Source organism: Oncorhynchus gorbuscha, linkage group LG01, assembly GCF_021184085.1.
Source record: "Oncorhynchus gorbuscha isolate QuinsamMale2020 ecotype Even-year linkage group LG01, OgorEven_v1.0, whole genome shotgun sequence".
NCBI classification, from domain to species: Eukaryota; Metazoa; Chordata; class Actinopteri; order Salmoniformes; family Salmonidae; genus Oncorhynchus; species Oncorhynchus gorbuscha.
Window position 1 is genome coordinate 14,807,528 of NC_060173.1, and position 24,087 is coordinate 14,831,614.

Below are 24,087 nucleotides of genomic sequence, written 5' to 3' on the forward strand. Positions count from 1 at the left end.
AAGACTGTTCACACCATGTGGAAGCCATAGGAAAAGGAATCTGGTTGATATCCATTTAAATGGAGGATAGGCATACAATGGAACAGGGAGATTAATTTCTCTTAGGCACTTCCTGGTTGGATTTTCCTCCGTTTTTTTTCCTGCAATATCAGTTCTGTTATACTCACAGACAATATTTTGACAGTTTTGGAAACTTTAGTGTTTTCTATACTAATCTGACAATTATATGCATATTCTAGATTCTGGGCCTGAGAAATAGGCAGTTTCATTTTGGGTACCTTTTTCATCCAAACATCAAAATACTGCCCCCTACACTCAACAGGTTATTAAGAGAGCTGTTTAATGCCTTCATGTGTTATCGTTTTAACCCTCAACGCATGTTCGTTATATAATTATGCCCGTTTAACTTTATCTGGTTTGCCATACGAAATCAAATGAAATATTTTTTTCTCACATGATTTGAAAAATGATTTTCCTGAGTCGGTAAAACCATGAATAAATACAGTGTATTCGTTAAGTATTCAGACCCATTCCCCTTTTCCACATTTTGTTACTTTGCAACCTTATTCTAAAATTGATTACATAAAAATAAATCCTCATCGATCTAAACACAAAACCCCATAATGACAAGTCGAAAACATGTTTTTAGAACTTTTTGCAAATGTATAATTTTTTTTTTTTTAAATCTTAAAATTAACTTTTCAGACCCTTTAACTATTCAGACCCTTTACTCAGTTTTGACCATATCACAACCCCGAGGTGCCTTGTTTCTATTATAAACTGGTTACCAATGTAATTAACTTTTGGACTTTTGGATTTTCTGGATGTCTCATGGTCTACAAACAACGCTCTAGCTGCCGAGGTGCCTTGTTGTTGTTATTAGAAACTGGTTACCAATGTAATTAGAACAGTGGAAAGTATCAATTTATTTTTCCAAATGTCATTCAGGGCTCGAACCAACCGGTTTCTGTTTTATACAGTAGTCATTAAGAAATCAGTACTCCAAGGACTTTTATTATTCTACTGAATAGGCTTGTTTTCGTTGGAACTGGAGCCCTTTATGTTTATTGCTGGTAGCTCTGTAGACCTGATTTATTGTTTAACCAGACAGCCAAGTGAATTCACTTGTAAGTTCACTGTCCTGGCACTGCCTTGGTACCCCCCCTCTTCCTGGCACTGCCTCCTGCTCTCCTCCTCCTCCTACTTCTCCTCCCCCTCCCTGTCCTCCTCATGGGCTGCTCTCTTTACCCAAGCTCATTTTCAGCAGTGTCATCAGTGGTCCCCAATGCCTCAAGCAAATGTACCATGATATCATGTCAGTTTGACAAGGAATTCAGATTCGGGGAATTGGACAAAAATGCATTTGACTTATGGGCAGACTGCTCCAAACTATAATTCACAGATAAGCGATGGTACTTAATTGGCCCAGGTCATACCAATATAAATGCAGCTTAACCCTACCCACTAGCTGTGGGGTGTGTCTGCCTGAATCACACACGGTTCGTTGCAGATTTAAAAGACAGATTTAATTAGACTCTTGGTGTGATTGTTGATATACAGTGCATTCGCAAAGTATTCAGATCTCTTCCCTTCCACATTTTGTTACGTTACAACCTTATTCTAAAATGGATTAAATAAATACAAATACTACTCAATCTACACACAATACCCCATAATGACAAAGTGAAAACAGGTTTTTAGAATCTATTTTATTTACATAAGTAATTAGACCCTTTACTATGAGTTTTGAAATTAAACTCCGGTGCATCCTGTTTCCATTGATCATCCTTGAGATGTTTCTACAACTTGATTTGGAGTCCACCTGTGGTAAATTCAATTGATTTGACATGATCTGGAAAGGCACACACCTATCTATAAGGTCCCACAGTTGAAAGTGCATGTCAGAGCAAATACCAAGCCATGAGGTCGAAGGAATTGTTCATAGAGCTCCGACACAGCATTGCGTTGAGGCACAGATCTGGGGAAGGGTACCAAACATTTCTGCGGCATTGAAGGTGCCCAAGAACAGTGGCCTTTATGGTGGAATGGCCAGTGGAAGCCACTCCTCAGTAAAAGGCACATGACAGCCCGCTTGGAGTTTTCCAAAAGGCAGCGAAAGGACATGAGAAACAAGATTCCCTGGTCTGATGAAACCAAGATTGCGTCACGTCTGGAGGAAGCCTTGCACCTTCCCTACGGTGAAGCATGTTGGTGGCAGCATCATGATGTTGGGATGTTTTTCAACGGCAGGGACTGGGAGACGAGTCAGGATGGAGGCAAATATGAATGGAGCAAAGTACAAAGAGATATATAGGGTGAAGGTTCACCTTCCGACAGGACAACAACCCTAAGCACACAGCCGAGACAATGCAGGAGTGGCTTCGGGACAAGTCTCTGAATGTCCTCAAGTGGCCCAGCCATAGCCCAGACTTGAACCCGATCGAACATCTCTGGAGAGACCTGAGAATAGCTGTGCAGCAAATCAAATCAAATGTATTTATATAGCCCTTCGTACATCAGCTGATATCTCAAAGTGCTGTACAGAAACCCAGCCTAAAACCCCAAACGGCAAGCAATGCAGGTGTAGAAGCACGGTGGCTAGGAAAAACTCCCTAGAAAGGCCAAAACCTAGGAAGAAACCTAGAGAGGAACCAGGCTATGTGGGGTGGCCAGTCCTCTTCTGGCTGTGCTGGGTGGAGATTATAACAGAACATGGCCAAGATGTTAAAATGTTCATAAATGACCAGCATGGTCGAATAATTATGAGGCAGAACAGTTGAAACTGGAGCAGCAGCACGGCCAGGTGGACTGGGTGGGGACAGCAAGGCGTCATCATATCAGGTAGTCCTGGGGCATGGTCCTAGGGCTCAGGTCCTCCAATAGAGAGAAAGAAAGAGAGGAGAGAATTAGAGAACGCATACTTAGATTCACACAGGACACCGAATAGGACAGGAGATGTACTCCAGATATAACAAACTGACCCTAGCCCCCGACACAAACTACTGCAGCATAAATACTGGAGGCTGAGACAAGAGGGGTCAGGTGACACTGTGGCCCCATCCGAGGACACCCCCGGACAGGGCCAAACAGGAAGGATATAACCCCACCCACTTTGCCAAAGCACAGCCCCCACACCACTAGAGGGACATCTTCAACCACCAACTTACCATCCTAAGACAAGGCTGAGTATAGCCCACAAAGATCTCCGCCATGGCACAACCCAAGGGGGGGCGCCAACCCAGACAGGATGACCACATCAGTGAATCAACCCACTCAGGTGACGCACCCCTTCCAGGGACGGCATGAGAGAACCCCAGTAAGCCAGTGACTCAGCCCCTGTAATAGGGTTAGAGGCAGAGAATCCCAGTGGAAAGAGGGGAACCGGCCAGGCAGAGACAGCAAGGGCGGTTCGTTGCTCCAGAGCCTTCCCGTTCACCTTCCATTTACATTACATTACATTTAAGTCATTTAGCAGACGCTCTTATCCAGAGCGACTTACAAATTGGTGCATTCACCTTATGACATCCAGTGGAACAGTCACTTTACAATAGTGCATCTAAATCTTAGAGGGGGGTGAGAGGGATTACTTATCCTATCCTAGGTATTCCTTAACCTGTTAGTCCTACCCACACCGTATTCGGTAGCGTAATCATAGCCTCAAGCTCATTACCATAACGCAACGTTAGCGATTTCTAAAAATCGCAAATGAAATGAAATAAATATGCCTATCCTCAAGCTTATCCTTTTCTTAACAATCCTGTCGTCTCAGATTTTCAAAATATGCTTTAGAACCAGAGAAAATCAATAATTTGTGTAAGAGTGGTGATAGCTAGCTTAGCATTTAGCGTTAGCATTTAGCACGCAACATATTCACAAAAACCAGCAAAGGGATCAAATAAAATAATTTACCTTTGAAGAACTTCAGATGTTTCAATGAGGAGACTCTCAGTTACATAGCAGATGTCCAGTTTTTCCTGAAAGATGCTTGTGTAGGACACAACGTTCCGTTTTGTTACTATGCATTTGGCTACCGAAACTAACCGAAAATTCAGTCACCTACACGTCAAACTTTTTTCCGAATTAACTCCATAATATCGACTGAAACATGGAAAACGTTGTTTGAATCCATCCTCAAGGTGTTTTGTCATATATCTCTTCATTGAAATGCCATTCCTGGAAGCCTGCATTGTTCTCAGATTCGGATGGAAAAATACTGGTACCTGACTTTTGCGCACCAATTTCCACGCAGACACCGTGCGGGACCCCTGGTAAATGTAGTCTCTTATGGTCAATCTTCCAATGATATGCCTACAAATACGTCACAATGCTGCAGACACCTTGGGGAAACGATAGGAAGTGTCCGTTCATTCCTGTCGCATTCACAGCCATATAAGGCGATCATGGAAAACGTGCCATCAGAAATCCTGTTGATTTCCTGGTCGCTCAAACATCTTGGTTTTGCCTGTAGGTTTTGTTCTAAGGCACTCACAGTGAAAATCTTTGCAGTTCTGGAATCGTCAGAGTGTCTTCTTTCCAAAACTATCAATTCCAAGCATAGTCGAGCATCTTTTCGTGACAAAATATTGCGCTAAAAACGGGCACGTCTTTTTATCCAAAAATGAAATACTGCCCCTAGAGTCTTAACCGGTTAAAGAGGTGGGGTTTCAGGTGTCTCCGGAAGGTGGTGATTGAGTTTGTTCCACCATTGGGGGGCCAGAGCAGCGAACAGTTTTGACTGGGCTGAGCGGGAGCTGTACTTCCTCAGTGGTAGGGAGGCGAGCAGGCCAGAGGTGGATGAACGCAGTGCTCTTGTTTGGGTGTAGGGCCTGATCAGAGCCTGGAGGTACTGAGGTGCCGTTCCCCTCACAGCTCCGTAGGCAAGCACCATGGTCTTGTAGCGGATGCGAGCTTCAACTGGAAGCCAAGTGGAGAGAGCGGAGGAGCGGGGTGACGTGAGAGAACTTGGGAAGGTTGAACACCAGACGGGCTGCGGCGTTCTGGATGAGTTGAAGGGGTTTAATGGCACAGGCAGGGAGCCCAGCCAACAGCGAGTTGCAGTAATCCAGACGGGAGATGACAAGTGCCTGGATTAGGACCTGCGCCGCTTCCTGTGTGAGGCAGGGTCGTACTCTGCGGATGTTGTAGAGCATGAACCTACAGGAACGGGCCACCGCCTTGATGTTAGTTGAGAACGACAGGGTGTTGTCCAGGATCACGCCAAGGTTCTTAGCGCTCTGGGAGGAGGACACAATGGAGTTGTCAACCGTGATGGCGAGATCATGGAACGGGCAGTCCTTCCCCGGGAGGAAGAGCAGCTCCGTCTTGCCGAGGTTCAGCTTGAGGTGGTGATCCGTCATCCACACTGATATGTCTGCCAGACATGCAGAGATGCGATTCGCCACCTGGTCATCAGAAGGGGGAAAGGAGAAGATTAATTGTGTGTCGTATGCATAGCAATGATAGGAGAGACCATGTGAGGTTATGACAGAGCCAAGTGACTTGGTGTATAGCGAGAATAGGAGAGGGCCTAGAACAGAGCCCTGGGGGACACCAGTGGTGAGAGCGCGTGGTGAGGAGACAGATTCTCGCCACGCCACCTGATAGGAGCGACCTGTCAGGTAGGACGCAATCCAAGCGTGGGCCGCGCCGGAGATGCCCAACTCGGAGAGGGTGGAGAGGAGGATCTGATGGTTCACAGTATCGAAGGCAGCCGATAGATCTAGAAGGATGAGAGCAGAGGAGAGAGAGTTAGCTTTAGCGGTGCGGAGGGCCTCCGTGATACAGAGGAGAGCAGTCTCAGTTGAATGACTAGTCTTGAAACCTGACTGATTTGGATCAAGAAGGTCATTCAGAGAGAGATAGCGGGAGAGCTGGTCAAGGACGGCACGTTCAAGAGTTTTGGAGAGAAAAGAAAGAAGGGATACTGGTCTGTAGTTGTTGACATCGGAGGGATCGAGTGTAGGTTTTTTCAGAAGGGGTGCAACTCTCGCTCTCTTGAAGACGGAAGGGACGTAGCCAGCGGTCAGGGATGAGTTGATGAGCGAGGTGAGGTAAGGGAAAAGGTCTCCGGAAATGGTCTGGAGAAGAGAGGAGGGGATAGGGTCAAGCGGGCAGGTTGTTGGGCGGCCGGCCGAGAGAGAGGGGAGAAAGAGGTCAGAGCACAGGGTAGGGCAGTGTGAGCAGAACCAGCGGTGTCGTTTGACTTAGCAAACGAGGATCGGATGTCGTCGACCTTCTTTTCAAAATGGTTGACGAAGTCATCTGCAGAGAGGGAGGAGGGGGGGGAGGGGGAGGAGGATTCAGGAGGGAGGAGAAGGTGGCAAAGAAATTCCTAGGGTTAGAGGCAGATGCTTGGAATTTAGAGTGGTAGAAAGTGGCTTTAGCAGCAGAGACAGAGGAGGAAAATGTAGAGAGGAGGGAGTGAAAGGATGCCAGGTCCGCAGGGAGGCGAGTTTTCCTCCATTTCCGCTCGGCTGCCCGGAGCCCTGTTCTGTGAGCTCGCAATGAGTCATCGAGCCACGGAGCGGGAGGGGAGGACCGAGCCGGCCTGGAGGATAGGGGACATAGAGAGTCAAAGGATGCAGAAAGGGAGGAGAGGAGGGTTGAGGAGGCAGAATCAGGAGATAGGTTGGAGAAGGTTTGAGCAGAGGGAAGAGATGATAGGATGGAAGAGGAGAGAGTAGCGGGGGAGAGAGAGCGAAGGTTGGGACGGCGCGATACCATCCGAGTAGGGGCAGTGTGGGAGGTGTTGGATGAGAGCGAGCGGGAAAAGGATACAAGGTAGTGGTCGGAGACTTGGAGGGGAGTTGCAATGAGGTTAGTGGAAGAACAGCATCTAGTAAAGATGAGGTCGAGCGTATTGCCTGCCTTGTGAGTAGGGGGGGGTGAGAGGGTGAGGTCAAAAGAGGAGAGGAGTGGAAAGGAGGCAGAGAGGAATGAGTCAAAGGTAGACGTGGGGAGGTTAAAGTCGCCCAGAACTGTGAGAGGTGAGCCGTCCTCAGGAAACGAGCTTATCAAGGCATCAAGCTCATTGATGAACTCTCCGAGGGAACCTGGAGGGCGATAAATGATAAGGATGTTAAGCTTGAAAGGGCTGGTAACTGTGACAGCATGGAATTCAAAGGAGGCGATAGACAGATGGGTAAGGGGAGAAAGAGAGAATGACCACTTGGGAGAGATGAGGATCCCGGTGCCACCACCCCGCTGACCAGAAGCTCTCGGGGTGTGCGAGAACACGTGGGCGGACGAAGAGAAAGCAGTAGGAGTAGCATGTTGTCTGTGGTGATCCATGTTTCCGTCAGTGCCAAGAAGTCGAGGGACTGGAGGGAGGCATAGGCTGAGATGAACTCTGCCTTGTTGGCCGCAGATCGGCAGTTCCAGAGGCTACCGGAGACCTGGAACTCCACGTGGGTCGTGCGCGCTGGGACCACCAGATTAGGGTGGCCGCGGCCACGTGGTGTGGAGCGTTTGTATGGTCTGTGCAGAGAGGAGAGAACAGGGATAGACAGACACATAGTTGACAGGCTACAGAAGAGGCTACGCTAATGCAAAGGAGATTGGAATGACAAGTGGACTACACGTCTCGAATGTTCAGAAAGTTAAGCTTACGTAGCAAGAATCTTATTGACTAAAATGATTAAAATGATACAGTACTGCTGAAGTAGGCTAGGTGGCAGTGGCTGCGTTGTTGACACTACACTAATCAAGTCGTTCCGTTGAGTGTAATAGTTTCGACAGTGCTGCTATTCGGGGGCTAGCTGGCTAGCTAGCAGTGTTGATTACGTTACGTTGCGTTAAAAGAACGACAATAGCTGGCTAGCTAACCTAGAAAATCGCTCTAGACTACACAATTATTTTTGATACAAAGACGGCTATGTAGCTAGCTATGTAGCTAGCTACGATCAAACAAATCAAACCGTTGTACTGTAATGAAATGAAATGAAAATGTGATACTACCTGTGAATGCGACCGGGTTGTTGAGTTCTATTCAAAAGACGTTGGCTAGCTGTTGGCTAGCTAGCAGTGTCTCCTACGTTAAGGACGACAAATAGCTGGCTAGCTAACCTCGGTAAATTAAGATAATCACTCTAAGACTACACACTCTAAACTACACAATTATCTTGGATACGAAGACAGCAAAGACAGCTATGTAGCTAGCTAACACTACACTAATCAAGTCGTTCAGTTGAGTGTAATAGTTTCTACAGTGCTGCTAATCGGTGGATGTTTGCTAGCTGGCTAGCTGCTGGGCAGAGCAGTGAAGACTACGTTAGGACGGCGAAATACGATAATTACGCAATTATCTTTGATACAAAGACGGCTATGTAGCTAGCTAAGAAGAAATTGCTAAGATTAGACAAATCAACCTGTTGTGCTATAATGAAATTAATGAAATGTAATGAAAAAGTTATACTACCTGCGGAGCGAAGTGCCGATGCGACCGCTCGCTCCTTCCCACTCCTGGGCCAGACTACACTCAATCATATGACCCACTGAAGAGATGAGTCTTCAGTAAAGACTTAAAGGTTGAGACCGAGTTTGCGTCTCTGACATGGGTAGGCAGACCGTTCCAATAAAAATGGAGCTCTATAGGAGAAAGCCCTGCCTCCAGCTGTTTGCTTAGAAATTCTAGGGACAATAAGGAGGCCTGCGTCTTGTGACCGTAGCGTATGTGTAGGTATGTACGGCAGGACCAAATCAGAGAGATAGGTATGAGCAAGCCCATGTAATGCTTTGTAGGTTAGCAGTAAAACCTTGAAATCAGCCCTTGCTTTGACAGGAAGCCAGTGTAGAGAGGCTAGCACTGGAGTAATATGATCAAACCTTTTGGTTCTAGTCAGGATTCTAGCAGCCATATTTAGCACCAACTGAAGTTTATTTAGTGCTTTATCCGGGTAGCCGGAAAGTAGAGCATTGCAGTAGTCTAACCTAGAAGTGACAAAAGCATGGATTAATTTTTCTGCATAATTTTTGGACAGAAAGTTTCTGATTTTTGCAATGCTACGTAGATGGAAAAAAGCTGTCCTTGAAATGGTCTTGATATGTTCTTCAAAAGAGAGATCAGGGTCCAGAGTAACGCCGAGGTCCTTCACAGTTTTATTTGAGACGACTGTACAACCATTAAGATTAATTGTCAGATTCAACAGAAGATCTCTTTGTTTCTTGGGACCTAGAACAAGCATCTCTGTTTTGTCCGAGTTTAAAAGTAGAAAGTTTGCAGCCATCCACTTCCTTATGTCTGAAACACATGCTTCTAGCAAGGGCAATTTTGGGGCTTCACCATGTTTCATTGAAATGTACAGCTGTGTGTCATCCGCATAGCAGTGAAAGTTAACATTATGTTTTCGAATAACATCCCCAAGAGGTAAAATATATAGTGAAAACAATAGTGGTCCTAAAACGGAACCTTGAGGAACACCGAAATGTACAGTTGATTTGTCAGAGGACAAACCATTCACAGAGACAAACTGATATCTTTCCGACAGATAAGATCTAAACCAGGCCAGAACTTGACCGTGTAGACCAATTTGGGTTTCCAATCTCTCCAAAAGAATGTGGTGATCGATGGTATCAAAAGCAGCACTAAGGTCTAGGAGCATGAGGACAGATGCAGAGTCTCGGTCCGATGCCATTAAAATGTAATTTACCACCTTCACAAGTGCCATCTCAGTGCTATGATGGGGTCTAAAACCAGACTGAAGCATTTCGTATACATTGTTTGTCTTCAGGAAGGCAGTAAGTTGCTGCGCAACAGCCTTTTCTAAAAATTTTGAGAGGAATGGAAGATTCAATATAGGCCGATAGTTTTTTATATTTTCTGGGTCAAGGTTTGGCTTTTTCAAGAGAGGATTTATTACTGCCACTTTTAGTGAGTTTGGTACACATCCGGTGGATAGAGAGCCGTTTATTATGTTCAACATAGGAGGGCCAAGCACAGGAAGCAGCTCAGCTCTTTCAGTAGTTTAGTTGGAATAGGGTCCAGTATGCAGCTTGAAGGTTTAGAGGCCATGATTATTTTAATCATTGTGTCAAGAGATATAGTACTAAAACACTTGAGCGTCTCTCTTGATGCTAGGTCCTGGTGAGAGTTGTGCAGACTCAGGACAACTGAGCTTTGAAGGAATACACAGATTTAAAGAGGAGTCCGTAATTTGCTTTCTAATAATCATAATATTTTCCTCAAAGAAGTTCATTAATTTATCACTGCTAAAGTGAAAGTCATCCTCTCTTAGGGAATGCTGCTTTTTAGTTAGCTTTGCAACAGTATCAAAAAGGAATTTCGGATTGTTCTTATTTTCCTAAATTAAGTTAGAAAAATAGGATGATCGAGCAGCAGTAAGGGCTCTTCGGTACTGCACGGTACTGTCTTTCCAAGCTTGTCGGAAGACTTCCAGTTTGGTGTGGCGCCATTTCCGTTCCAATTTTCTGGAAGCTTGCTTCAGAGCTCGGGTATTTTCTGTGTACCAGAGAACTAGTTTCTTATGATACATTTTTTTAGTTTTTAGGGGTGCAACTGCATCTAGGGTATTGCGCAAGGTTAAATGGAGTTCCTCAGTTAGATGTTTAACTGATTTTTGTCCTCTGGCGTCCCTGGGTAGACAGAGGGAATCTGGAAGGACATCAAGGAATCTTTGTGTTGTCTGTGAATTTATAGCACGACTTTTGATGTTCCTTGGTTGGAGTCTGAGCAGATTATTTGTTGCAATTGCAAACGTAATAAAATAGTGGTCCGATAGTCCAGGATTATGAGGAAAAACATTAAGATCCACAACATTTATTCCATGGAACAAAACTAGGTCCAGCGTATGACTGTGACAGTGAGTGGGTCCAGAGACATGTTGGAAAAAAACCCACTGAGTCGATGATGGCTCCGAAAGCCTTTTGGAGTGGGTCTGTGGAATTTTCCATGTGAATATTAAAGTCACCAAAGATTAGAATATTATCTGCTATGACTACAACGTCCGATAGGAATTCAGGGAACTCAGTGAGGAACGCTGTATATGGCCCAGGAAGCCTGTAAACAGTAGCTATAAAAAGTGATTGAGTAGGCTGCATAGATTTCATGACTAGAAGCTCAAAAGACGAAAACGTCATTTTTTTTTTTGTAAATTGAAATTTGCTGTCGTAAATGTTAGCAACACCTCCGCCTTTGTGGGATGCATGGGGGATATGGTCACTAGTGTAGCCAGGAGGTGAGGCCTCATTTAACACAGTAAATTCATCAGGCTTAAGCCATGTTTCAGTCAGGCCAATCCCATCAAGATTATGATCAGTGATTAGTTCATTGACTATAATTGCCTTTGAAGTAAGGGATCTAACATTAAGTAGCCCTATTTTGAGATGTGAGGTATCATGATCTCTTTCAATAATGACAGGAATGGAGGTGGTCTTTATCCTAGTGAGATTACTAAGGCGAACACCGCCATGTTTGGTTTTGCCCAACCTAGGTCGAGGCACAGACACGGTGTCAATGGGGGTAGCTGAGCTGACTACACTGACTGGGCTAGTGGCAGACTCCACTATGCTGGCAGGCTGGCTAACAGCCTGCTGCCTGGCCTGCACCCTATTTCATTGTGGAGCTAGAGGAGTTAGAGCCCTGTCTATGTTGGTAGATAAGATGAGAGCACCCCTCCAGCTAGGATGGAGTCCGTCACTCCTCAGCATGTCAGGCTTAGTCCTGTTTGTGGGTGAGTCCCAGAAAGAGGGCCAATTATCTACAAATTCTATCTTTTGGGAGAGGCAGAAAACAGTTTTCAACCAGCGATTGAGTTGTGAGACTTTGCTGTAGAGCTCATCACTCCCCCTAACTGGGAGGGGGCCAGAGACAATTACTCGATGCCGACACATGTTTCTAGCTGATTTACACGCAGAAGCTATGTTGCGCTTGGTGATCTCTGACTGTTTCATCCTAACATCGTTGGTGCCGACGTGGATAACAATATCTCTATACTTTCTACACTCGCCAGTTTTAGCTTTAGCCAGCACCATTTTCAGATTAGCCTTAACGTCGGTATCCCTACCCCCTGGTAAACAGTGTATGATCGCTGGATGATTCGTTTTAAGTCTAATACTGCGGGTAATGGAGTCGCCAATGACTAGAGTTTTCAATTTGTCAGAGCTAATGGTGGGAAGCTTCGGCGTCTCAGACCCCGTAACGAGAGGAGTAGAGACCAGAGAAGACTCGGCCTCTGACTCCGACTCGCTGCTTAATGGGGAAAACCGGTTGAAAGTTTCTGTCGGCTGAATGAGCGACACCAGTTGAGCGTTTCTACCAGAAACCGTGAGAAAGTTGTCCGGCTGCGGGGACTGTGCCAGGTGATTTATACTACTATCTGTACTTACTGGTGGCACAGACGCTGTTTCATCCTTTCCTACACTGAAATTACCCTTGCCTAACGATTGCGTCTGAAGCTGGGCTTGTAGCAAAGCTATCCTCGCCGTAAGTCGAGTACAGCGACTGCAATTAGAAGGCATCATGTTAATGTTACTACTTAGCTTCGGCTGTTGGAGGTCCTGAAGAATCGTGTCCAGATAAAGCGTCCGGTAATTAAAAAGTAAAAACCGTAAAGTTGTCAGGTAGCAAAATAGGTTGGCAACAAAACGCACAGCAACTCGAAAACAAGTCTGCAAGTTGTGACCGGAAATGAGCAACGCTCCCCAACCAACCTGACAGAGTTTGAGAGGATCTGCAGAGAAGAATGAGAGACTACCCAAATACAGGTGTGCCAAGCTTGTAACATCACACCCAAGAAGACTCGAGACGAATAGCTGCCAAATGTGCTTCAACAAAGTACTGAGTAAAGGTTCTGAATACTTACGTAAATATAGCATTTATTGTCGTTGGGTTTACGTCCAGAGAAACTGGAGAAATTATCCAGGTCCTCATTAATGCCCTTCAAGGTTGAAGATTGACTCAAACTTGAATCATCAGCGTACATTTAATACTTTTGTCTCTAATCAATAAATGTTTTGCCCCTTAAGGTTGTCATCCTCTTGACAATTCAAAGTTGTCAGAAGTCATTTTTTTATTTGACAAAGTATTGTTGTACATGACTTTTACCCATATTATGAGAGATTCTCAGATTCTCCAAAGTAAAACAATAACAGATTATAGATGTACTGTCTTGAAAGCTTTCTCAAAATCTGCTATAAAGATTATACCTGGTTTCCCTGCATTTTTATAGTTTAATTATTTGTTGTAGTTGTCTGTCTCCAATATATCTTCCTTTTAAGAATCCTGTCTGATTGGGATGAAAAATGTCACGATCGTTTTAATTCTATGAGCAATACAGTTTGCCAATAATTTAGCATCCCAACATTGAAGGGTGAGGGGTATTCCATTTTTTTTTAAGATACTGGGTTTTTGTACTGCCACCCCTGGCTCCTGCTTCAGTTGGAGAGAGATCCGTCCCTCTTTTTTGTCCGGCAGTTTGAAATTTATATAAGAGTAATTAAATCATGATGATGATAATGGATCTTAAAATTTTCCATATTTTTCCACAAATACGGTGCAAGAAAACTGAAAGTTGATTTACCTAACTCAATAGAGACCAAAGGAATTTCCATCCCTGAGACTAGGTGTGGTAACTCATGTCTAATGTTTAGTGTTGATGTTAGGTACAGCGGGAGCTTTTGTAAAAGGGCTTTATATATGAAAACATAATTTGTCAACATGCGTGACATCAGAGGGCCAACCAACTTAGTGGTAGTTGATGCAAAAATGAGTACTAGAACTAACGCCTGTAATAAAGCACAGAGCGCTATGATCAACTGCATCTCAAGGCTTTTAAAGAAGTGGCAACTGTGTTCATATAGATTTTTGCCATAGTCTTGCACCGATTGGAACTTCTACTGAGTAATCTGCTTTCTACTATTTAGCAAGAGGCATGACCTATTAATATACAAGATGACAATTTTTATTCTCACCTTCTTAACTCATCAATATGCTTTAACAAAAAAAATACAGATTTTCATCTATCCAGATGCCCTAATATTTCAAAGCAGGAACACAAAAATTTGGACACCATCCAAAAGTACATACAGTTGAAGTCGGAAGTTTACATACACCTCGGCCAAATACATTTCAACTCAGTTTTTCACAATCCTGACATTTAATCATAGTAAAAATTCCCTGACTTGGGACAGTTAGGATCCACACTTTATTTTAAGAATGTGAAATGTCAGAATAATAGGATAGATAATGATTTATTTAAGTTATTTATTTAATCACATTCCCAGTGGATCAGAAGTTTACATACACTCAATTAGTATTTGGTAGCATTGCCTTTTAAATTGTTTAAATTGGGTCAAATGTTTTGGGTATCCTTCCACAAGCTTCCCACAATACTTTGGGTGGATTTTGTCCCATTCCTCCTGACAGAGCTGGTGTAACTGAGTTGGGTTTGTAAGCCTCCTTGCTCGCGTACATTTTTTTCCAGTTCTGCCCCCAAATGTTCTATAGGATTCAGGTCAGGGCTTTGTGATGGCCACTCCAATACCTTGACATTGTTTTCCTTAAGCCATTTTGCCACAACTTTGTGGGTATGCTTGGGGTCATTGTCCATTTGGAATACCCATTTTACAACCAAGCTTTAACTTTATGACTGTCTTGATGTTGGCTTCAATATATCCATAATTTTCCTTCCTCATGATGCCATCTATTTTGTAAAGTGCACCAGTCCCTCATGTAGGAAAGCACCCCCACAACATGATGCTGCCACCCCCGTGCTTCATGGTTGGGATGGTGTTCTTCGGCTTGCAAGCCTCCCCCTTTTTCCTCCAACATAACGATGATCATTATGGCCAAACAGTTCTATTTTTGTTTCGTCAGACCAGAGGACATTTCTTCAAAAAGTAGGATCTTTGTCCCCATGTGCAATTGCAAACCGTAGTCTTGCTTTTTTATGGGGGTTTTGGAGTAGTGGCTTCTTCCTTGCTGAGCGGCCTTTCAGGTTATGTTGATATAGGACTTGTTTTACTGTGGATATAGATACTTTTGTACCTGTTTCCTCCAGCATCTTCACAAGGTCCTTTGCTTGCTGTTGTTCTGGGATTGATTTGCACTTTTCGCACCAAAGTACATTCATCTCTAGGAGACTGAACACGTCTACTTCCTGGGCGGTATGACGGCTGCGTGGTCCCATGGTGTTTACACTTGCATATTATTGTTTGTACAGATGAACGTGGTACCTTCAGGCGTTTGGAAATTGCTCCCAAGGATAAACCAGAATTGTGGAGGTCTACAATTGTTCTCTGAGGTCTTGGCTGATTTCTTTTGATTTTCTCATGATGGCAAGCAAAGAGGCACTGAGTTTGAAGGTAGGCCTTGAAATACATTCACAGGTACACCTCCAATTGACTCAAATTATGTCGATTAGCCTATCAGAAGCTTGTAAAGCCATAACATAATTTTCTGGAATTTTGCAAGCTGTTTAAAGACGCAGTCAACTTAGTGTATTTAAACTTCTGATCCACTGGAATTGTGATAGTGAATTATAAGTGAAATAATTGTTGGAAAACGTATGTGTCATGCACAAAGTAGATGTCCAAACCGACTTGCCAAAACTAGTTCGTTAATAAGACATTTGTGGAGTGGTTGAAAGGCAAGTTTTATTGACTCCAACCTAAGTGTATGTAAACTTCCCACTTCAACTGTATGTTGAAATCGTCAGAGTTATTTGTATGTGCTCTAGAGAACAATATATACTTAGTTTTACCGGAATTCAATTAATTTCATTTTTACAGACAAGTCAATATTGGTAATGTAAATCGTAAGAAGGACAAAGTTTTGACCCCTGCAATAGTTATAACATCAGTAGATACACAGTTCTATCCGTCAAGTACTTTTACACCAGTTACAATTTAGCCTGATCTAGACCAATTGAGGAAAGCCTCTGAATTAGTAGTGAGTGATCAACAGTATGGAAGGTCAATGAAGAGGGCAGCACAATGTTGCCTTTTATCCATACAGTTAAGCACATTGTTTATAACTTGGGATACAGCAGAGATAGTGCTATGGCCTGGTCTAAAACTGACTGATGTACATTTATAACATATTTCAAAGATAAGAAAGTTCTTAGCTGAGAAGGAATCAACGATTCTAATATTTTAGCTTGGCAAGAAAGTTTAGAAATAGGTTCATAATTATTTAGGTCACAAGGATCACCGCCTTTTGTGAAGGGGCCACCTTCAAAACCTTGGGCATAGTAACAGATATATGTGTCAGGTTTTTTTTAAAGTGGATAATGATTCATCAATCTGGGGCAGAGCTGCATCGCATGCATGAAACATATCTGCCCCAGTGGATTTGTTTTACATCAATCTGGAGTAAGGCATCTAGCACATCACAGGTAGTAAATTGTTCAAATAAAAAGAAAGATTCACTAGAAGTTGACTGGTTAACAGTCGAGCCAGATACAGAGGGAGGAGCAGACAATTGACTGACCAAGGTCAATTTGACGAGAACATTTGTTTAAAATCTCCTTTGGTGAGATATGGATTTGTCCATCGTTTGTAACTATACTGAACAACAATATATATGCAACGTGTAAAGTGTTGGTCCCATATTTCATAAGCTGAAATAAAAGATCCCAGAAATGTTCCAAAGCTTAATTCTCTCCAATTTTGTACACATTTGTTTACATTCTTTTTAGTGAGCATTTCTTCTTTGCCAAGATAATCCATCCACCTGACAGGTGTGGCATATTAAGAAGCTGACAGCATGATCATTACACAGGTGCACGTTTTGCTGGGGACATTAAAAGGTTACTCTAAAATGGGCAGTTTTTTTTTATCACACAACACAATGCCACAGATGTCTCAACTTTTGAGGGATCATGTAATTGGCATGCTGACTGCAGGAATGTCCACCAGAGCTGTTGCCAGAGAATGTAATGTTAATTTCTCTACCCTAAGCCGCCTCCCTTGTTTTTGAGAATTTAGCGACATGTCCAACCGGCCTCACAACCACGTGTAATCATGCCAGCCCAGGACCATCCAGCTTCTTCACCTGTGGGCTCGTCTGACAACTGATAAGACTGAGGTGTATTTATGTCTGTAATGAAGCCCTTTTGGGGGGGGGGGGCTCATTCTGATTGGCTGGACCTGGCTCCCCAGTGGGTGGGCCTGGCTCCCAAGTGGGTGTGCCTATGCCCTTCCAGGACTAGCCATGGCTGCGCCCCTCCCCAGTCGTGAAATCCATAGATTAGGGACTCATTCATTTATTTAAATTGACTGATTTCCTTATGAACTGTAACTCTGCAAAATCGTTGATTGTTGCGTGGTGCGTTTTATATTTTTGTTAAGTCTATTTTCTGTAGGTTATTTTTGGTTGCGTTTCTATATTAAAGGTTTAGGAAAAACTTAATCTAATTTGCTGGTTTTAGATGAGTGAAACCCTATCTTTCCTCAATAAAGTCCTATTGTTTTGCTTTTTGTAATGTTAGATTTTCTATTTCTGTTGTAAGTCTTGACCGATACCGTTTTTGCAATGGAAATGTCATTGAATTGACCCTAAAGGCACATTTTAAAGCCATACCATGCAATAAGTGGGTCCGCTGTTCCTGTATTGTGCAAGAAAAAGTTATATGAATTCTTTAGTTTTTGCCAAGGAAGTACTGTCAGTCAATAAACCTTATAAACCTTATAATAACCTTATAACCAATACATTTCCAATGCCCATTTCCTCATGGAAAGTCTGTCATAGTTATATGGAGGGATATAAGTTGATCTTATTTCCTCAATCAATACTTTTCTTCACTTTTGCCACCATTGAAAAGGATATGAGAAAATAATCAATCCGACTAGCTTGATTAAGCCTCCAATTATATATTACGAGATCTGGGTTTTTAAGCCTCCAAATATCAGTCAATTCCAAAGTGTCCATAATATTCAGAATCTCTTCAAATTAGTGGATTTGACTATTTCAGACACTCCCGTTGCTGACAGGTATATAATCGAGCACACAGCCATGCAATGTCCATAGACAAACAATGGTAGTAGAATGGCCTTACTGAAAAGCTCAGTGCCTTTCAATGTTGCACCGTCATAGGATGCCACCTATCCAACAAGTCAGTTCGTCAAATTACTGCCCTGCTGAGCTGCCCCGGTCAACTTAGTGCTGTTATTGGGAAGTGGAACAGTCTAGGAGCAACAACGTCTCAGCCGCGAAGTGGTAGGCCACACAAGCTCACAGAACGGGACCGCCATATGCTGAAGCGCATAGCGTGTAAAAAAATCATCTGTCCTCGGTTTCAGCACTCACTACAGAGTTCCAAACTGCCTCTGGGAGGAACGTCAGCATTAGAACAGGAGCAGCCACACACAATCCTAAGATCACTATGGGTGTATTGGACTCATAAGCAGTGGAAATGTGTTCTCTGGAGTGATGAATCAGTCTTCACCATCTGATAGTCCAACGGACTAATCTGGGTTTGGTGGACGCCAGGAGAACGCTACCTGCCCGTATGCACAATACCAACTGTGAAGTTTGATGGAGGAGGAATAATGGTTTGGGGCTGTTTTTCATGATTCGGGCTAAGCCCCTTAGTTCCGTGCACAACGCAAGGTTCATACAGAAATGGTTTGAGATTGGTGTGTAATAATTTGACTGCCCTGTACAGAGTCCTGACCTCAACCCCATCAAACACCTTTGGGATGAATTGAAACTCTGACTGCGAGCCAGGCCTAATTGCCCCACATCAGTTCCCGACCTTACTAATGCTCTTGTGGCTGAATGGAAGCAATGTTCCAACATCTAGTGGAAATCCTTCCCAGAAAAGTGGATGCTGTTATAGTAGCAAACGGGGGGGGGACAACTCTGTATTAATGCCCATGATTTTGGAATGAGATGTTCGACGAACAGGCGTCCACATACTTTTGGTCATGTAGTGTACTTACCACTATTCTTGCCACTAATTTGAGATACTTATTCATATCTACCAGTACCACCAGAATCAACGCCTTTCCGTTATCCACAAAGCTGTACCTTGATAGATGCCCTGCTAAGCATACTGTAGCTCCAGCTGGCTCTAAGTTGTCCTAAGCTGGCTCTAAAACCTTCCCCATCCCATGTAGGGTTGTCGTCCTTTTGACTGGCAGACCACCCCTATACACATGGATCCTAGAGCCTTTAAGAAGTTGGGTCCCATTCCTTGAAAAGAGCACGAAGTGCCACTTACAGGATAAAACCAGATTATCAGCCATTAGCATTTATAACCCTTTCGCTTCGGTTGTACTACATTTGTTTTTTCATAAATTCCCACAATTGACAAATAATGTGCTTAATAGTAGGCACTTCCACTTAGGATTGTTACCTTTAACAAGGACCGGAAATAGACCATCGCCATTTAGAAAAGCCAAATGTATTTATTTTATATTCTAGCTTGTGATTCCATCCTATATGGTCCCTAACATCATTTCCCCTCTCTTCTCCAGGTTTGACAACCCCGCGGCTGTCAGCCCGACTCCGGCCCGGCAGCTGACCTTCAACTACCTGCTGCCATTGAATGCCTGGCTCCTTCTGAACCCCTCGGAGCTCTGCTGTGATTGGACCATGGGTACCATTCCTCTGGTGGAAAGCCCTCTAGACCTGAGGAACCTGGCCACCCTGGCCTTCTACAGCCTGCTGGGCCTGCTGGCCTTCCACAGCCTACGCCACTCACACTCTTCCGCCAAGACTGTCCTCATGGTTAGTGGAGTGAGAGTTTGTGGTTTATAAAGACTTGTGATACAGTGCATAAGTGAATCTCGCTGCCTTTTTTATTGGTGGTTGTGGTTTTGCCAGATCAAAATACATTTATTTTTCTTCTTTTGCTCTTACACGTTGCATTGTCCAATGTGCCTTTGGCAGCTGTCATGGAAATTATTATCTGTGGTGTGGAATTTTTCTGCACTAGTATGGTTTGTTTCTGACCTGAAGTTACCAGTTGTAACTAGGGCTGTTACGGCTTACCGTATTACCTCCACACCAGCGGTCATAACGGCATTCAAATTCCACATGACCATTTAGTCACGTAAATAGGCTTCTCCAAGCTCTGATGCTGCTGATCATTAGTAACCTACCAAACTTTCTAACTGCCTGGTACTCAGTACTCTATTGTCCCTCTAATCACTCTGACGTCAATGCAAATGTACTGAAATCTAATCAAATAGTTCATTATTGCCCATGAGCTCATTTTGTGAAATATTTCTATCGGCTATGCAATTGCGTGAGAAAACAAAGTTTTGATGACATCTATTAAAAAGTGGAGGATCCCATCAGCTTTCTATAGGCTAGGCCTATTATATGTATTGATCTATCAACTTTCCTAATATTAAGCACATTGCTTCGCTTTACAATAGGAGTATAGCCTACATGGCTGGCATGAAAATGAACCACATTAAAAGCATCCTCATTTCGCTGTTTAAATACATGTATTTTTTCCAACAATACCCCTATACCCCGACAGGTGCATGATCATGGTCCATTCTAAATCTAAACTAATTTCACACATATATTATTTTGTGCACTGTATGTAAAGAACATTAAATCTAGAGTAGTCTGGTGGGTGACAATATTAGCCTATCCCTTGAATGATACTCAGTTTGTGCAGTAAGTCAAAGAACAGCGCATGCCTTTTTTTGCAACTTTTTCAAATCAAAATCGCACACCTCATGTAGACTAGCCCATAGGCCTATGTTTTAATAAGGTTAGTATCACACCTCATGTAGCCTAGCCCATAGGCCTATATGTTTTAATAAGGTTAGTATCACACCTCATGTAGCCTAGCCCATAGGCCTACATGTTTTAATAAGGTTAGTATCACACCTCATGTAGCCTAGCCCATAGGCCTATATGTTTTAATAAGGTTAGTATCACACCTCATGTAGACCCCATAGCCCATAGGCCTAGCCCATATGTTTTAATAAGGTTAGTATCACACCTCATGTAGCCTAGCCCATAGGCCTATATGTTTTATTAAGTTTTATTAAGTTAGTATCACACCTCATGTAGCCCAGCCCATAGCCCTATATGTTTTAATAAGGTTAGTATCACACCTCATGTAGCCTAGCCCATAGGCCTATATGTTTTGATTAGGTTTGTATCACAACCAAAGTGGCCAAATAACTTCTTCAAATGAAAGGACATTAATCTGCTATATAACCGATACCGAACTCACATAATATACACAGTGCATGAGTTTCAAGTTTGGGGAAGATCATTTCCACCATTGAAGTGTGTGTAGCTTGCGACGTTTTCCACTCATGCAGCCATAGAATGTATTAAAAATCCAATCATATTGCCCGACGTTTGTATCACAACTAAAGTTGCATAAATACCTCTAAATGAAGCACATAGGAGGATCAGTTTCTTTGTTAACCGCTCAACACAGAATAAAGCATATGTTCATGTTTGAAGTAACCGGCTGTGCGCATGTGTGCACTTCCTTTGAAATTGTTGGCAGAATATATCCTTTGTATTTTAGCAAGCTATGTTCAATTATATTCTTCATACTATAAAATAATACGAAATAATGCCACGGAATTCTAAGCAAATGTTGTCTGCTAAATGAACTAGTGCAGCTCACAGCCATATGGCATAGCCAGATCAAGACCTAACATAAGGACAACTCAAAGTGTGCTATTCTGTTCTTCTGAAATGGACTACATTTTCTTCATATCATGTTTATGTAGAATTGTCTAAAATAAATAATGGATTTATTGTGATTGTGTAGGCTATATTCAATTGACTTATTAGACTTTTTAAAATGTAGACGGTCCAAAGGTCTGCGTCAGTGGCTTGAAGGCTATGCGTGGAAGCCAGGAGATGCTAAACATATTTGTCAATTACCGTAAGACCGGCAGTTATTTGCTTGACAATAACCTAACTGTAGTCACGACAAAGACATCAAAACATCACTGTGGAAATTCCCACATTGGGCCAATAAATTCGACTTGTTCTGCTTGTAGAGTGAATGATGACCTCTTGGCGTTGAGTTTCACTCACTGTGCCATCTACTTTACACACAGCCTAACCCTTCTGTGTTTATAAAGTCAAGACAATTCATATTCTGTACAACATACCATGGAAGCCTGGGATGTTGTTTTACTCTTTTGTCACAACAGATGGCATCTCTCTGTATCCTCAGCCTGGCTTACACCACTTCTGTTCTCTCCTGAATGGAATTTAGTGGAAAGTTCAGTGTGGATGCCTGCCCTTAATCTGCTCTACTGTATCCTCTGCATGCCCATAGATAGTGGAAGAGAAAGTGATAGAACAGAGTGTAACAGAGTAAGAGACCCATGACTTCTTCCTTACTGTGTTCTCTCTGAATCAACACGGGTCAGTGAACTTGCTCACAATGTTGCTTTTACCCTACCCTCCCTACCCTCCCCACAACAAATCACAATAATGTAGAAGAAATAGTTACTCTGATTTCTAAGAGAAAGAAAGCTCATCGCTCAACAGCTAGCTTAAGGATATGATGAGACTACATTTAGATCCTATTTGGTTTGGCTATTATTACGAGTTTAAATTTGTAAAAAAAATAATAATAATTAGCCCCACTGCAGAAATCCCCCATAGCCTACTTATTTCAGACCAATAGGAAACATTGTTTTGGCTATATTGATGGATTGTTTCTGTTCTTCGTGTAGTGTCTTCCAAACCAAACTATTTGAGTCCACCACTGTTGCCGAACTCAGAATGTATGTCCTGATAATAATGGAAATTACATTAAATGTCAGTTTTTGTTACACTTGAGGCTGCATGATAATCTAGAACATCGGAGATATCCTAATATAGAATTAGGCCTAGAACTCTGAATTGTCCCTTATGGGCTGGGTTCCGGGACCCAGATTAATAAGGCTACTCTTGCACTCCTGGACACTTTCAGTAGATCATCTCCATTTGAAAGCGCTTAATCTGGGTCTGGGAAACCACCGAGCCCTTTTAAGGTGTGAAATTTGAATGAGCTGTTGTGTTGTCTGAAAGGGATGCTGGTAATCAACTGCCTTCTTCCCATGCAGTGGCAATTTTAGCATGTAAATCTTGGGTCAAATTCAACCAATATTTTTAGATGCATACCAGCGACGCCACTACACTACACAACGCTAAACAATACATTAAATTCACGAAAGCGGTGAAAAACGTTTCCCACAAACTGTTAGGGCCTACATAAAGCTTGTCCCAACAGCTAAGCTTTCCTTCAGCACCATGTAGTGAAACCTTACCACCACTACACCTGGCTATCAGTGGGGCCTCATCTAGCAGCGAAACAGTTCATTCCGCCTCATTTACTTGCCTTTTTAAAACCCAAAGCTGATATAGCTGACTTGCTTAAATAAACATGGTTTCTGCTGATTCCTTGGGGATTTGTGTAAGTCGATAAGAACCACATTCTCCTTCTATAAAAACAAAACATGAGTTTTGACTTTTGAACCATACACAAACTTTATTACATTTATGTTCAGTAAATTCATAATATTTTTATTCATATGTCATTAACACTTAGCTCTAGTTATAAGCTAGTGCAAGTCAACGATCTCTGACGAAGTAGGCCTATTCGTTCGGCACTTACGAAATGGACAGCAAAAGACATTTAAAAAAAATCTTAGTTCAGATAAATTCAGAAAGATGTTGAGGCCTTAAACTTTAGTCTTTAAGTTGAGAGACAGAGCGAGGGGGTGAGAGTCAGTGGTTAGCCTACCATTTTTAAGTGTTCTATTATGTGGTCTATAAAGGATGGAAAATACAATCACGAGGATACACAATATACTGACACAGATAGCACATTGCACAAACTAAACAACCCTCGCATTATGAACTGGAATTACATGGGTCTATTCCTGAAAGTTTTGTTTTAACAAAAATATTTGAATGGGAATAGACTATCACTGGCAAACATAGTTACAGACCCAACGTTTATATAGTATCTCCTCCTGGCGGTGAAAAGCACATGAGCTAATTAATACACAAAGTGAGCAAAATAATTAAATACATAATCGGAACATTGCCTAAAATTACGAATAAGATATATCTACAGTATATAAGCAATATAACAAAGGAGATGTACAAACTATGGCATAAGGGAACAATGAAACGGATAA

The 24,087-nt window shown here is 42.8% G+C and overlaps 1 protein-coding gene across 1 annotated transcript in view; it reads left to right on the plus strand.

The window, feature by feature from the left end:
• tmtc3 (transmembrane O-mannosyltransferase targeting cadherins 3) overlaps positions 1-24,087 on the plus strand; it is a 154,191-nt gene that overhangs the window by 64,690 nt on the left and 65,414 nt on the right. The window contains exon 7 of the mRNA XM_046345544.1: positions 19,435-19,687. Within this exon, the coding sequence (XP_046201500.1) occupies positions 19,435-19,687 (253 nt within the window). The remainder of the gene's footprint in view (positions 1-19,434; positions 19,688-24,087) is intronic.